The 16,998-nt window shown below is 36.6% G+C and overlaps 1 protein-coding gene and 1 pseudogene across 1 annotated transcript; both read right to left on the bottom strand.

Annotated features, from left to right (window-relative positions):
- LOC140534195 (olfactory receptor 6C2-like) overlaps positions 1-15,320 on the bottom strand; it is a 72,110-nt pseudogene extending 56,790 nt beyond the window's left edge.
- LOC140531985 (olfactory receptor 6C2-like) lies at positions 9,221-9,814 on the bottom strand. The gene has a single exon (XM_072650581.1). The coding sequence runs from the start codon at positions 9,812-9,814 to the stop codon at positions 9,221-9,223; it is 594 nt and encodes a 197-aa protein (XP_072506682.1).
- Positions 15,321-16,998: the final 1,678 nt, after the last annotated feature.

The raw sequence follows: 16,998 nt of genomic DNA, 5'->3' as shown, positions 1-16,998 counted from the left end.
TGACTTCTTATAGTATTATAATACTCCATTACTTTTGCCCAGGATAATTTCTTCAACCCTTACCACCTAATGAACACTCCTTTATTATTTTGCTGCAAAGTAAAGATGCTGCTAAAATTAGAGGTATTTTGGGGTTAAAGTTCAGTGAGATTTTGATTACACTTCCAAATTTCTTTTAGAGTAAGAACAAGAATTCATATTAGCATAGAAAAATAGGCTATTATTTCAACAATTCTTACAGTCCTCTCAATAATTGCCATTTTCCTCTTTTAGTTAAGTTTTACAATTTAATAGGTATAAGACAAAAAACCTCAGAACTGTTTTCATTTACATCTTCTCTTATTCTTAGTGATTTGAAGCATTTTGACATGGGTATTGATGACTTGGATTTATTCCCTTGAGAAAAATCATTTTCTATTATTTTACTATTTTTTCATTGGGGGTTGTAGTTCTTGTTTTTCTGTATTTGGTCTCATTTGTTGTCTATCTTAGATATCAGGCATTTATCAGATAAACTACTACAAAGATTTTTTGGATTGTTGATTATTTGTTGATTGTTTCCCTTTGATTTTAACTGCATGAAACAGAAATCTTTCAATTTTAAATAATCAAATTAGATCATTTTATCTTTCTCAATCCTCTCTATCCCTTGTTTGGTTATGAACTTCTTCCCTATCCACAGTTTCTTTGATTTGTCTATAATGTGATTAAAAATATTTAGACTTCCTTTGAATTTGGAGGGTATTTTTAATATATGCAGTGAGATCTTAGTCTAAACCTAATTTCCTATTTATTTTTTCAGTCTTCTATACTTTATTTTCCCGACTTAATAGTATTTTATCTGATCCTAAATTGAATTTCTGTCAGGCTACTTTCTGTTCTGCAGTCTCCACCCCCAATGGTTTCTGTGGGAAAATGTACTTATCAAAGACCAAGCTATTGTGTTGATTTGCTGTGTTGTATAGTAACTAATCTCTTCAAGGGATCAGTTTTTCTACATTTTAGTCAGTACCAAGTGGGTTTTGATGGTTATTTCTTTGAAATGTAGTTTGAGATCTGGCACTGCTATGCTTCTTTTCCATTTTTTTAAATCATTGTTTGCCTCAAAGTTTTGACTTTTTGTTTATCCAGATGAATTTTGCTGTTATTATTGTTTTAGTTTATAAAGTAATTATTGTTTACTATGATTTCTATGCAATTAAAGAAATAAATTAATTTTGGAAATGTAATCATTTTAATTATATTCACATGACACAAGCTTCAGCAATTAATATTTCTCCAATTATTTAGATGTGTTTATTTCTGTAAAGAGTATTTTGTAGGTGTATTCACCTACTTCTTTGATCTCAAGGTAGGTAGACTCTCAAGTATGTTATACATTCTGCAATTGTTTGAATAGAATTTCTCTTTATATCTCTTCCTTCAGTATTTTGTTGTTAATTTATGGAAAAATTGATGAATCCTGTGAGTTTATTTATATCCTCCTACTTTAGTAAAGTTGTTTTTTTTAATGACTTTTTAGTTGAATCTCAAGCATTCCTTAAGTAGATCATCACTTTTACAAAATATGTCAAGTTCACAGTCTCTTTGTACATGATTATTTCCTTTTTGCCAATATAGTGTTATTACAAATATATATCGTTATGTGTTATATTGCTGCAGGTAGGATTTCTGAAATTAAATCTTATAAGAGTGATAATGGACACCCTTACTTTACCTCTCATGTTATCAGAAAGCCTTTTAACTATTCTCCATTACATCTAATATTATCTCTTGGTTTTGTCATATTAATAAAAGTTTCACCTGTTTCCATGTTTTTTTAAATATACAAATATATTCTATATTTCAACAAATAATTTTTCTGCATCTGTTGAAGGATTTTTTGATTTTTATTGTTTTTGTTAATATGGTATATTATGTTTAGAATTTTCTCATATTGAACCAACTCTTCATTCACTTTCTAAAGGAAACCTGGTCATGATGTGCAGTCTTTTAAAATATTTTTCATGATATGATCAAGTTCTATTTCGCCTTAATCTTACTTTTCTCTATTCTTGCTATTGGTTTCTACTTCCTTCCAACTGTCTGCTTACAAAGAACCATCAATCTTCAATATCTCATTTAGTGCTCTGCAATTTTCTGTTCTTTATTCAGGGCACTCCTTAGTCTTCTGTCAGCATGGAGGATTCCTAAATAAAGATATTTTAGGGACTTTATTCTGAGTACTGGACAGCTAGGTTGGATAGTGGATAGAGTACCTAAGCTAGGAGGATAGTAGACCTGAGTTTTGAACTCTGCCTCAGACATGTACTAGCTGTGTGATCTTGTGCCAATCACTTAAACTTGTTTACCTCAGGTTATTCATCATGAAAATGAGCTGGAGAATAAAAAGGCAAACCATCCCTGTATGTTTGCCAAGAAAATCCCCAAAGGTGTCTTGAAGAGTCAGACATGACTGAAAAATTACTCAACAAATTTCTAAAGATTCCTTGATAAAGAGTGGTTTCTAGTTTCCCTGAATCTTCTTTGATCAGGGTGCTACATAATCTTTATCCTGTCCAAGGTTGCCTTCATTATGGGTAAAATTCTTCTCATAACTAATGTTTCCCTAGATATATTGCATTTTCTGTATCCTTTGAGGTTTCTCTAGTCATTGCACTAGGAGCCATGATTCAACTCTTTCAACATCAGCGCACTGTATGTTCATTCAATCGCTTCTGGGACTTACCTATTTAAAAGGTACTTTAAAGTACTCCTTTGGTTTCCACTATTAGGGCACTGGGTGGTTTCTCTATGCTTTTGGGATTCCCATGTGGTATTGCCTCAAGTTTCCAGTTTAGTTTCTTGCACTTCTGATGCTTTCCTCATGGTACTTTGCTTCCATTGTCTATAGCTTCTTCTTTCGATTTTTTTTTCTTTTTTTCAGTCCTGGGTGGGATGAATAATCTTACTGAGGTTTTTCTTTCTATTTCTAAATCATCATTCAATCTGGTGCTCCTTCTTTGTTACTATTGGAGAAAAAGTGGGAAAGCTAGACTCCTATGTCATCTACCAGCTAGCTATCTAAATGAAAACTCTCTCAATGATCTTTTCAGTGCTAAAACTATTGATCTTATCGAGCTTTCTTAACATCACTTCAGTATTTGATGTTGTTGACCATCTCCTCCTAGAAATACTCATTGCCCTGAGGCTTCCCCTTTCTTCATCATCTCTTAAATTATATGAAGAGTATTTTTTTAATCCCCATGTAATTCTCTACCTTTAGGTTTTTCATAAGGGTTTGTCCTATATCTTCTTAAATCCTCTCTTAACTGCCCCTCTTGGTCTCATCAGCTCCCATGAGTTCAATTACATCTATCATAAGATTAATTCCCAGTCTATACATAGACTTCCAGTTCCACAGTTCCATCTATCTGACAGCCACAAATTTCTTATCTTAAAGGAATATGAAAATAAAAATGACCAAAATTGAATTAATTCTTTTCTTCCTTAAATCTATCTCTTCTTCAGATGTTTACATTTCTTTTCATGGCGCTTCTCTTTTTCTAGTCACCACCTTCATGATTTTGGAGTCACCTTAAGTAAGTCTTCTCTGTCCTTTATCCACCTGTATTCCTCAATTTACACATTTACTTGATTCTCTTCAGAGTTCACATCATATCCATCATTTTGTCTTTCCTTTTCTCATGTAAAAATATTCTTCTCTGCATACTGGCCCAGGGTGACATGGAGAATTTTTCAGTTGGGTTCTGTATCAAGTTCCCTGATAATTTCCTGAGTCATGAAGTACCCTAACCAGCAACATAGAAACAGCAACAAAATTCATGAAATGCAGTTGCATAGTAATTATCAGGAAATCTATTTTTTCTCTTAAACTTTGTTGTCAAAATATATCACTGAGTAGGGTCAGCTAGGTGACTCAGTGGATAGAATACCCTGTCTGGGGTCAGAACAACCTGACCTCGATCTACCCTTAGACACTAGCCACACACCAGCTGTTTGACCCTGGGCAATTATATATATATTTGTGTGTGTGCACTTGCATGCATCCATGCATATGTATATATACATATATACATATACATACATACATATATATATATACACACATATATGTGTAAACCCACACATATATCCACATCTAGTTGTCTATCACTGGACAAAAAAGAGCTTATAATCATTTTTTAAACTTTTTATAATGTAATTTTAACTGAAAGCAGAGAAATAATCTCCCCAAATTTATGACTAAACAAGAGATAGAGAACACAATGAAATGCAAAATGGGCAATATTGATTATATTAAGCTGAAAAGTTTTTGCACAAAAAAAGCCAGTGCAACCAAGACTAGAAGGGAAGCAAAAAGTGGGAAAGATTTTTTACAACTAGTGTCAGTGATAAAGGTCTCACTTCTAAAATATATAGAGAAAAGAGTCAAATGTACAAGAACACAAGTCATACTCCAATTGATAAATGGTCAAAAGATATGAACAGGTAATTTTCAGAGGAATAAATATGAAAAAATGCTCTAAATGACTATTAATTAGAGAAATGCAAATCAAAACAACTTTGAGATACCACATCATACCTATCAGATTGATAACATGACAAAACAGGAAGATTTTAAATGCCGGAGAAGATGTGGGAGATTTGGAACACTAATTAATTGTTGGTGAACCTGGGAGATGATCCAACTATTCTGGAGAGCTATTTGGAACTATGGCTATAAATAAATATGGCTATAAATAATGGCTATAAACATGTGCATTCCCTTTGACCTAGCACTACCATATGTAGGGCTATATCCCAGAGATTATAAAAATGGGATAAGGACTCACATGTACAAAAATATTTATATCAGCACTTTTCTGTGGTGGCCCAAGAACTGGAAATTGAGGGAATGCCCATAAATTAGTGAATGGCTGAGCAAGTTGTGGTATATGAATGTAATGGAATACTATTGTGCTGTAAGAAATGATGTAAAGGCAGACTTCAGAAATACTGGATAAACTTATATGAACTAATGCTGAGTGAAGTGAGCAGAATCAGAAAAACATTATACACAGTAACAACCACAGTGTGTGAGGACTGTTTTTGAGAGACTTAGTACTCCATAGCAAGACAGGGACTTAAAACATTTCCAAAGCACTCATGATGCAAAATCCTAACCTCATCCAGAGAAAGAGCTGTGTGATTGTAACACAGAATGAAGAAGACTATTTTCTCATGTTCAATTTTGTTTAGTTTTCTCATGCTTTCTCCCATTCATTTTAATTTTTCTATGCAGCATGACTAATGTGAAATTGTGTCTAATAAGAATATATGTGAAGAGCCCATTTAAAATAAGCATACCATTTTGAGGAAAGAAGGGAAAAGGAGAGAGAAAATTTATAACTTATGGAAGTGATTGTTGAAAATTGGAAACAAATAAATAAATGAATCTGAAAGAAAGAAAAAGGAATAAAAAATAACCCAAGTGAGGTAGAGTAAAATGCCAGTGTAAAGGTGAGGACTAGCCTGACATCTCTCCAAAATCTTTCAAAATGTCTTTAACTAATTTTTATTTATTTTATTTCAATATTTTCATAATTATTTTTGTATTATTTTATTTATTTATTTAATGATTAAATTAAAATACTGACTATTAATGTTATAATCAGCTTTGGAAAAAGACATAAAATATGCTAGATGAGTGACTTTTTAATACATTAGTAAAGTAGTACATTGTGTAAAATATGATATATAAATGAATATGTGTGTGTGTGTGTGTGTGTGTGTGTGTGTGTGTGTGTAGAGAGAGAGAGAGAGAGCATACTCATTCTTTTTATCTGAGGGAGGTGGAAGATCAAAGAATTTTGGAGGCCACTGTCTTAGACTATGTGGGAAGGAGCAAAGAGATGTCCCTCTTCCTTCATCACCTGCCTCTTTGCCATGTACCAAGTCATTTTCTGATACTATTCCTACTTTTCCATTCCTTTTGTTACTTGTCCTACATTTGCCTATTGTGTACATACACATGGGGAATATAGTTAATGTAATGAATAAAGTACTGGTCCTGGAGTTAGGAGCACCTGAATTAATAATGTAACCTCAGACACCTGACTCTTACTAGCTGTGTGACCTTGGGCAAGTCATTTAACTCTGATTGCCTTGTATCCCAGCTCCAAAAAAATGTCATGGAGAGAAGGTTCATTAAGACACACAAGCAAACATGACAACTATGAAACTAAAAATTAAAAAAAATCTAATTGGGCACAACAGAGTTATAATTTGATGTATATTTCTTTCTCCATTTTTGTGTATGGAAGGGTTCATGTTTGATGATACTTTAGTCGAGACTAATAAAAATTAAATTTAAAAAATACATTGAAATTTCACTAGTATCCCTAGAAAGGCAATTAATTTTAGTTGAGTAGTTAAGTCTAAAGCAATATTGAAAGGGGTTCAAAAATGAATGGAAGTAGAAGAAGTGTATACTAATGACTGTGCATGGCTTTCTATAGACCCAGTGTGAAAGACTGTGAAAGGGAGGAAAGGCAAAAATAATTTTAAGGCATCAGGGAAGTAGATAGTGTATAGAGAGAGATGCAAAGTTACATAGAAAGTCCTAGGGTTGAGGGAGAGACAGTTGTTAAAAGGGTTAGTTCCCAAAAGACATAGTTAAATATAATATCAAAGAAAAAGTTCAGGGTTTGACCTTGGTAAGGCGAGGGATCTTCTGATCTTCAGGGACAAGAGCTAGTGATAGTCAATAGAGTGAAAGGAAAGAAGGAAGGAAAAAATAAAGTAACAAAGGATGTGTGTATGTATGTATGTATGTAGAAAAGGAAGGAAGGATGGATTGATAAGGGAGCAAGAGTAGAAAATATTTAGTTGAACTAATTAAGCACATGTCAAGATTATGAAGCGAAAACGAGAGGCCAGATTATAAGTGAAAGGTATTAGGGGAAAAAGGAGAGGTATGTAAAGAAGGAATAGAAAAGAAAGAAAAGAACATTTATTAAGTGATTACTATGTGTCCAGAACTGTGGTAAATCTATGGAATAAACTACTTAAAATGAGGCAGTCATTGCCCTCAAAGACTTTATAAGGGGAAAGAAGTACAATGTATGGGGACAGATAGATGATCGAGTCGATAGCTTGCAGGGTGTAATAAGGAAGATTTGAGTTCAAATCTGATCTCAGATACCTACTAGCTGGGTGACCCTGGGTGTCTTTTAACCCTCAGTTTTTCATCCTCAATACTAGGGACATACTGGAGAAGTAAATGTCAGACCATTCCAGTATCTTCACCAAAAAAGACAAAAGCAAACTCCATGGACTCACAAAGAGTCTGATACAACTTAACAACTGAACAACAACAAATACATACCCAGGATAGTGTTGACAGTGGAGGAATGTGCAATTTGAAGTTTAAAATAGGGGACAAAAGAAATCTCCAAAGGATGTCCTTTCTTTTTTTGATAAAGTAAAAAGTTGCTTTGCTGAGAATGAGGGGGGAGAGTGGAGTAAGCAGGCCAAAGAGAGCAGAAATGGAAAATCATTCATTTGATAAGGTAACATAAATTGCGAGTGGCCTCCACTGGCACGGTTTTGTAACTTGAAATGGCATGAAGCAACACATGAGCACGAGCAGTAAAAGAAGATTGTAGAGATAGACTAGGCAGGATTTTCACAGGAAATGATTAGGGGTAGGATAATAAGGCAAGAGTACAGAAGGACCTTTAGCTAAACTAATTAATTAAAAGGTGTGTGTGTGTGACCACAGTACAAGTGCGAGATGTAGGGAACAGGAAGGTGTAAAAGGAAAGGGACCAGAGCCAGGGAGTTGTCTGTTGCCCATGTACGTTAAGTGTTCACATAGAGCTGTCTGGATGTGGTTCAGAGGGAGGCACAGATAGCTTTAGAGTCTCCCCCAGCCACCCCTTCCCCAATGCAAAATTTGATTCCTTCCAAGAAGGAAGGAGGGAGATCGGCAACAGTTGCTGAGTGCTCTGCTCTACTTAGAAAAAATATAACAGGCCCTGAATTATATCTGTTCAGTCCCCTAAAATCATTAGTTTAGGGGACCAGATTCAAGCTAAGTTCCTGGTTGTTACCCATTAATATAGAGGTAGTCCAAGTCCAAAGCTGGAATCCCTTCCCATCAAATGCCAGATCCAATAAAAACATAGATATGACAATTATCAAATAAACTTTTTACTCAAACTAATTGCAAAGAAAAATAAGAGAAGGTAAATAAGAAGGTAAATGAGAATAATTTTAATATTTAATAAAATGAATAATTTTAAATTAATGAAAGATTTTTGGCCTAGAAGATTTGTTTTATTTTGGGACTTTGGCTTTTACTTTGAAAGAATTCAAGGTAAAAGCCCCTTATGATTATTTACACAGGGCTAATTTTAGCATTCAGGCAGGAGATCCCAGTATTTGGGCTTTCAAGTTTTATAAAATGAATGGACAGGCAAAATTGATTTCTCCCTTGACTGCAGTACTTTGAGTATTCTACCAGTGCCATGTCTACTCTGCTCCAGGAAGCTTACTATTGGGAAGACGTCATCATCTTGAAGGATCTCATCTGCCTTTGTAGTCCACTTCAACCCTATTCTCTGCCTCTGATTGATTGTCTGGTGGAGCCAAGAACCCGAAACCTCCAGTTAAGCAGAGAGCTGAGTTCAAACATTTCCTCATTTCTCATCTGACTGCACTACTTTGGGACTTCTCTGATTGACTTCTTTACCATTCCCTCATGCAGGCTGCCTTTCCTCTCCCTCCTAATTTCCGGCTTTCTTTTGCATGTGTTGTGTTTCTAATTAGATTTAAACTTCCTATGGGGTAGAGATAGTCTTTCTTTTTTCATATTTATATCTTATGTTACAGAAATTTAATAATGTCTGTATTATTAAGTAGGTGCTGGAAAATTCTTTGATAATAAGTGTCTCATACATAGTTGATTCTAAATCCAAATCTTCCATGCATCTTATAGAATTGAGTGAGGTGGTTGAAAGGAAGTGAAAACCTTTGAAAGATCCATGGAGTGGGGAGGAGAAAGCCTCAATTGGTGAGGATTTCTGGATAAGAGAGAAAAAGGAATTAGGTAATTTGGGTCTGTGGTTAAGGTGACCTTAGTAATAGAATAAAATTGGGTCATGGTACCCAGAACAATGAATTCAGAACTATTTAGGTTTTATTTTACTAATTTTACTTGAATGTCTATTGCCTCTCATAGCTTTGAAATCAGGACAATCCTTTTGAATGTGTCTCTAAAAGCCTGTATCACTTGTTTATTCCTCAGGGTATAAATAAAGGGGTTCATTACTGGTGCCACTGAGGTTGCCAGCACTAACACCACCTTATTCAAAGTCCCCCCTTCTTTTGCAGAAGGCTTGATATAGATGAAGATGAAGGTGCCATATGTCATGGAGACGACAATCATGTGGGAAGAACAAGTGGAAAAGGCTTTGTTCCTTTGCTCAGCCGAGGGGAATCTCAGAATAGTCCTGATAATATGGGCATAAGATAGAACCACTAACATTAAGGTGATGATGAGTGACAACACAGCACATACTAAAATTATTCTTTCTTGCACCTGTATATCAGAGCATGTGATCTCCAGCAATGGTGATATGTCACAGACAAAATGGTCAATAATATTGGAGTCACAGAATTCTAGTTTAAGACCTCCAACAAGTATTGGAAGGACGATCATCAACCCAGACAACCAAGAGCCAAGGAGAAGTTGATTACAACTGTTGTTGTTTATGATGGCTGCATAGTGCAGGCGTTTGCAGATGGCTACATAACGGTCATAAGACATGGCAGCTAAGAGAAAAAATTCTGAGGCCCCAAAGAGGATACCAAAAAATAATTGAGTGAAACATGCTTTATAAGTCACAGTATAGTCCCCAGTTGACATATGGTATAGGAATCTGGGAATACAGGCAGTTGTGAATGACACTTCTAAGAAGGAATAGTTTCTAAGGAAAAAATACATGGGTGTTTTAAGGTGGCAATCCACCCAGGTGAGGGTGATGATAGTCAGGTTCGCAGTTACACTCAGCATATAGGTCAGAAGCAGAAAGATAAAAAGCAGAACTCGAAGCTGTGGGTCATCTGTCAGTCCCCCAAAAATGAAAAATGTTATCCCTGTATGGTTTCTCATTTCTGACCTCTGTCTTCTGATGACTCTGTATATGAGAGAGAGAGAGAGAGAGAGAGAGAGAGAGAGAGAGAGAGAGAGAGAGAGAGAGAGAGAGAGACTGCAGCTGAGAAGAGTCATAATTCATACTTTAATAAGTTGGCTGTTTAATTTGGATATAAATGCTCAGAACTCACTCACGCTTGGTCCATTTTTTCAATCACTGATTAAAAAAATTATTATACCCACATGATTCTGTTATGTGGCATGGTTTTAACTTGTGTGACAGGTACTGAGCTTGCCATTTTTGTAAAAACTTTTTTCCCTTACCTGTCTTTTCCCCCCATGCCAGTTCCTTTTTTCCACCCCAAATCTTCCTCAACTTTACTTTGTATTATCTAAAAGGTTTTGTTGATTCATTTTTTTCCCACAACACGTATTTCCAGATATATCTCCTGCACTGAATCCCTTTGTGAAGTAGAAAAATAGTTTAGCAACATCAATGCAGTGACCATCTATGACAATGTATGCCAAATGTACCTCTGTTCACATCCCACAATGCTTTCAGCCATTCCATTAGACACTCACTTCCTATCCACTTTGTTTCTACCACAGAAAATAGGGGCAGCTAGGTGGAGAAGGCAATGGAGTACCAGTGCAGGAGTCAAGAGGACCTGAGTTCAAATCTCACCTCAGACACTTGACACTCACTAACTGTATGACCTTGGGCAAGTCACTTAACCCCAATTACCTCATCCTTGGTCATCTCCAGTCATCCTGATGAATATCTGGTCACTGAATTCAGATGGCTCTGGAGGAGAAGTGAGGTTGGTGACCTGCACAGGCCTCCCTCACTCAAAACAAAGTCAAGTGCAAGTCATGTCATTATTTCTCTGATGGCATGGTCTTCTTCGGCAACAAAGGACAAACACACCCACACCACAGAAAATGCCATGATATCTTGGAATATATGTGGTGACTCTTTCTGTCTTTGACCTCCTTTGTATATATGTATAATGGTGAGGTCACTGGTTCACAGAATGAATATTTTCTTCCGCTTTGTCAGAAAGTTTAAAATTGCTTTATGCATCTTTTCAACTAACCTTTACTTTTAGCAATCAAACATTAGTATGCTTATTTTTCCAGATCCCTTCTAAATTAAGTAATTTATTTTTTTTATCTTTGGCATTAAATGTTATGTGTGAGACCAAATCTCAATGTCTCAATGAGTTCTATTAATTTCAAATTCTTTTATTTAATTTTTTTAACATTTTAATTGTTATTGTTAATATTCAATTCTTACCTTGTGAATTATTACTTAAACTGCAAAATGGTTCTTGGTGTTTTATATATTTTCTCACTTAGAACTTAGCTAACTTATTCCATGAGTAATTCTGTACCTCCATTCATCTCCTCTAAATGCCCAATTTTTTCTCCTTAACTTCCCACCACCTCTGGGCTCTCTTCTCTGCCATAAAACCAGGCAGCTATATAATCAGACCACATATCCTCTAAATTCTTGTGCCTTCTCCTTGATGAGACTATATCTCCTCCTAAGGTGACATAGCTCAGAAAAGTGCATCACAGACATATTATCTGTCCAGGGTTTATCTATTATAATCCAGGCAGTGTTGAGATTGTTGGGGTGGGGTGGGGTGATGATACAAGGGGAAATCAGAGCTAGGACTTATAGCAATATTAAATGTTGAGGTTGAAATCTTAGTGGAAAGCATCAGTTCCCATCAGCCCCAGCAACCATTTTCTCCATATGCCAATATCCTTTAGGTGCATGTAAGTAAAGTATTGGAGGTCCACTAGGAATAGCTACCTTAAGCCTCCTACACCTGACTGAGTCTACCATGTACGATCCTTCATCCATGCTCATTGCTGCCTTGTCTAATACCTAGGAGACCTGTTCTCCTAGTATCCTTCTACTCTTTCTGAACACATATTTTCTCAAAAAATATTTCACTAAGACATGACCTTACAGTCCCAGACTAGCAAGCATATTCACAGCAAATCTGTTATCTGGGTCTATAATGGGAAGCAGAACCATTATGTTATCTGATGCAAATTTCTCTTTGGAAAGAGTGATGGTGGAGCAGAGGTCTGTCTTACCAAAGCTGCTGGTGTGAATGGAGGGGAAAGGCTTCCTATGGAAGGTTACATCATCAAGTGGTTTCACAACGAGGTCAATGAACTGTGGGGGAGAAAAGAACACTTAGGAAAGGGGAAAATGTTAATAGGACCCAGGAGGGAGGGGGGGTCCAGGTGTTCAGCTTGTTGCTGGAGGAGCAAAAAGTGATGGAGGGGACAGTCATTTTTCTGGGATTAAGTCCAATCTCCTAGAAAGGAGCTACCCACAACCAAGAAGGGACCCCACCCTGTTCCCAACACATCCATCCCAGATGAGGACATCCCAGGGTACAGGCATATTTGTTTTGAGGCCATTCTGTCTAAGTCAGCCTCAATAGAATGCATCTCTCCACTCTCAATTACATTCATAAGGCATCCCCAATCACTAAGGTGGTTTGCTAGTTACCTTTGATATTTTTTCCATTGAGAATGAAGACAATTATTCTCCTCTGGACAAGTACACAGCCATTGAATCTCCACCCACAGCTGCAACTAACACTATTCTTCTTTTATTCCCTCATGTCTAGTTGCCATATCATTTTGATTGTGAATCAGCTTTTCTGCATGCTTCTCTCTTACCTTAGAGGCAGTTGGTAGGTCAGTGGACAGAGAACTGGGCCTGGAATCAGAAATAACTGAGTTCAAATCCATCCTCCAACTCTCCTTAGCTTTGTTATCTTGAACAAGTCACTTAACCTCTGTTTTCTTGAGAAATGGATCCACTAGGGAAGGAAATGACAAATCATTTCAAGTTCTTTTGTAAGAAAATACCTTTGGCAGAATGAATTATTGAGTTATGAAGAACTGGACATGACTGACTAGTATCTCTATTACCTTAGCTCATCAGCTGCCCTCTTCTGTACTTCCTGGATATCCTCTGAACTTTTTATTTGTGAGTCCTTTCAAAAAACTGAAGGGAAGAATTTGCATAAGAAAAATTCCAATTACCAAAGGTTTCCATTGGAATTTTAAGGAGATTTCTCTCCACTCTCTACTGTGTCTCCTAATGCTTTCTCCAGTTTTCTAAAGGTTTTTCCTCTGCCAGCACCTCCACTACATTCTGGCACTGCACTGTCTATTTAATTGCTTCTTTTCAAGATCTAATAAAAGAAAGGACAGTAAGTAATAAATAACTGACAATGGCCATTTCCAAGGAATAGCTTAAATGTGAGTACTTGTTGGATTTTTAAAACATTATTTTTGTCTGTCCTATGCATGGAATTCCTTTTTTCTTCTGCGGAGTTTCAGGATGTCTTGTGTATGGCACAATAAAGAAGATTCTGGAAGTTTGTTCTGATTTTTGTGCTTTGGGTCACTCTATCTTATAATTGTATTTTCTATCCTGTTCTAAGGCAGAATGAACTCATCTGTTCCATTACTATTGGCATTGTAATTGGCCACAGAGATAGTTAGGCATCACCTTTCAGCGATGATTTTGTCTTTTTCATGATGTTGCTTATGTTCTGTCTGTATGTACATGGGTTATAAGGCCAGAGGACAGAACTTGTCCCTCCATTTAGTATAGGACCTGGTCACAATTGTTTTTTCTTTCTTTTCTTCTCTTTTTTTTTTTTGTGTGTGAGACAAACAGGGTAAAGCGACTTGCCAAAGTTCATATAATGAGTTTGCATCTGAGGTTGAATTTCAGCTCAGGTCCTTTTCACTCCTGGGTCAGTGCTCCAGGGTACTCCACAACTGTTTTTCAATAATCACTAATTAATGACATTCAGTAGCTAAACACATATTTTCCATTTGCTTTTCAGGTAATTTTGTCCCATTCTGAAATGAAATAGGCTTCCTCAGGAGATCTCAATTAGTTACAGGGATAGGTTTTCCATGACTGTTGTAATATATTACCCATCAAGAGTCTTGAGGGGCTTTTCGCTTGAACTTGGTGAAATGGAGCTTGACTCTTGCAGCTAAGATATTGGGATCACATGAGGTTAAGTGCCCGTGTCACATAATGCAGCATCCAATGTTCAAGGCACCCTCACAAGCAAGGTGATCTGACTTTGGTAGACTAGAGCCATGATGAGATGAAAGATAAAATATCCCCCAATAATACTGCTTCAAAGGAATATCACATAGAGGCCACCTGTGCAAAACTGTAGCCTCCAAGAGGTTTATCTCTGGTCCTGATTATCCCTTTCTACTGTAAGCCCCATCTCCTGGAGCATAGTGACCTCATCCTGCCCTCTGTGGACCCTACCCAATTTCCCCCACTTTCAAAGTTACCTTCCATACCTCCCTCCCTTCCTTCTTTCTCTCTGAGCTTTGTTTCTAACTAGATACTGGCTAAAAAGTATCTTTTATCTAGTTCATTCTTTTGTGCAATTAACAAACTACTTTATATTTCAATCCTCTTAGGGGTGCTTATTTTTTCAGTAAGGATGCTTGTTCATTCAAAAGAAATAGTAACAATTGTGAAATTTTAGGAAGTGTGCAGCATGAGAGTGAGAAGACAGCTTTCAATGGGAGGCTCTCATACACCCCTCAAATTGTGAAGACCAGTATGTAATCCATGCAGAAAAGAAGCTGGCTCTACGAAAGTACTCTCAACACAGAGTACAGGTCAAGGTTCACATCGTATGAAATAAAAGTAGCATCTCAGAAATGACTATTCATTTTCTATCTGAAACATATACTGTATTTGATAGATTTCTTTGATTGTTTCTTCTTCCTTTCTTCCCCCTTCCTCCCTTCTTTCTTTCATTCCATTGTTGTATCCATTCCTTCTTTCTTTCTCTATCTTCCTTCCTTCCTTCCTTCCTTCCTTCCTTCCTTCCTTCCTTCCTTCCTTCCTTCCTTCCTTCCTTCCTTTCTTTTGACAGGTCTCATTTCTATGTTCCTATATAGGAAACCTGTCACATCTGTTCTGTCTATACAACTTAAAAAAGGATTGAGAAGTAGTGATATTGCCATTTATTATTTTACTTACTTTCTTGTCCATACTTCAGGTCTCAGTGAGCAGTTTTTGTCCAATAGTTGCTTGAATACCTCAAAACTGCTGGAATGCAGCCACAAATTGATGGAAGAACATATATGTACTTCTCTCCACTTTATCTCACAAACCCATGACATCACAATAACAGGTGAAATGGAGTTCTTCCTGCATTCTCATCTTCTCAAATATACCAATGCTCTCTCTCGTTCCCAGCTCTAAAATGTAACTGCATCAATTATCTTGTCCTGCATTAAATGCATGATGTATTTTGATGAGCTGTATATTGCTTAAAGAAAACTGAAACTTTTGAAAGAAAATGGCCTCTCAAGCCCTCAATTTATATGGATCTCCTGATCTGACCTGTCTGGGCAGAGACACAGCTTTCCCCTCAAACTGTACACCAACAGCAGAGGACATTTCTTTCATCTGTCCAGTGTGCTGCAGGTGCATGGGGACCAACTGAGCTCACAAATGAAAGAACCCTTGGGGAACCTAAGTTCAAAGTTATTAATGATTCTCTCTATTGTAATCAACTTTGGCAAAACACATGAAGTACATTGTTGTAGGGCCAGTACCACAAAGAATAGAAAAATGGGAATAGCATCAGAGAGGGGCTTGGTACATGGCAGTGAGTCAGGTGCTGGAGGAAGAGTGACATCTCATTGCTCCTCCCCACATTGATTAAGATGCTGGCCTCCAAAATTTTTGAATCCTCCACCTCCATCAGTTAAAAATGAGTATGTGCAGAAAACAGGAAGTAAGTTTTATTTCCACGCTTCCCATTGATGGAAGGAGTGTGTGTGTGTGTGTGTGTGTGTGTGTGTGTGTGTGTGTGAGACTTAGTACAGTGAGGTGAAGGTAACTTCTGTTACTTCTGAACTACTGTGCATGCTCAATAAGTTGCTTGAGGGAAATTCTATCAGAGGAGAACATGAAGTCACATGTCCCGGGGACAGTATCACAGGAGATCAAAAGTTTGGAATTCTCTAAGGCTCCTACAACATCCTGACCTGGTCATAGTCCTTCTAGTGGCCATACTGGAAGCTACCTGTTCCTTCAGAGGGAGGACCTTAGAAGGCCTTCCCTCCTCTGAACTTCATTTTTAATAAATTTGTCTTGATACCTTTTTTATGTGTCAAGTTTTTCTCTAACAGTATGCACTCTACAAACACACACACACACATATACTCATTTATATATTATGTAGTACACAATGTACTTTTTTATTAATGTAATTGAAAGTTAGTCACCTAGCATTTATTAACTGCTTAGAATATTTCAGATACTGAATTCAGGACTGGGTTACAAAGGAACATAAAAACTTTGTTTTCATCCTAAAAGACATTTTAATGGAAGACACAGCATGTAAATAAATGGACACATAAGATCTATGTAGAGTAAAAGGAAGGTAATCTCAGAGGGAAGGCACTTGGGTAGAGAAGTTGAGATAGGATCAGAAAAGGCTTCTTACTGAAGGTGGGATTTTTTTTAAAATAATTTATTTATTTTAAGTTTTCAACATTCATTTCCACAAAATTTTGAGTTCCAAATTTTCTCCCCATCTCTCCCCTCCCCCATCCCAAAGTGCCAAGCATTCTAATTATTCCTACCACCAATCTGCCCTCCCTTCTAATATCCCTCCCTTCCCTTATCCCCATCTTTTCTTTTGTCCTGTAGGGAGAGAGAAACTTCTATACCCCATTACCTGTATTTCTTGTTTCCCAGTGATATGCAAGAACAATATTCTACAGTTGTTCCTAAAACTTTGTGTCCCAACTTATAT

This window comes from Notamacropus eugenii, chromosome 3 (assembly GCF_028372415.1).
Source record: "Notamacropus eugenii isolate mMacEug1 chromosome 3, mMacEug1.pri_v2, whole genome shotgun sequence".
Classification (NCBI taxonomy): Eukaryota; Metazoa; Chordata; class Mammalia; order Diprotodontia; family Macropodidae; genus Notamacropus; species Notamacropus eugenii.
This window is presented reverse-complemented; position numbering and strand designations above follow the sequence as displayed.

Bases quoted from the DNA above. Each gene is read 5' to 3' on its own strand.
- LOC140531985 (XM_072650581.1), bottom strand. From the start codon at position 9,814: ATGTCTTATGACCGTTATGTAGCCATCTGCAAACGCCTGCACTATGCA.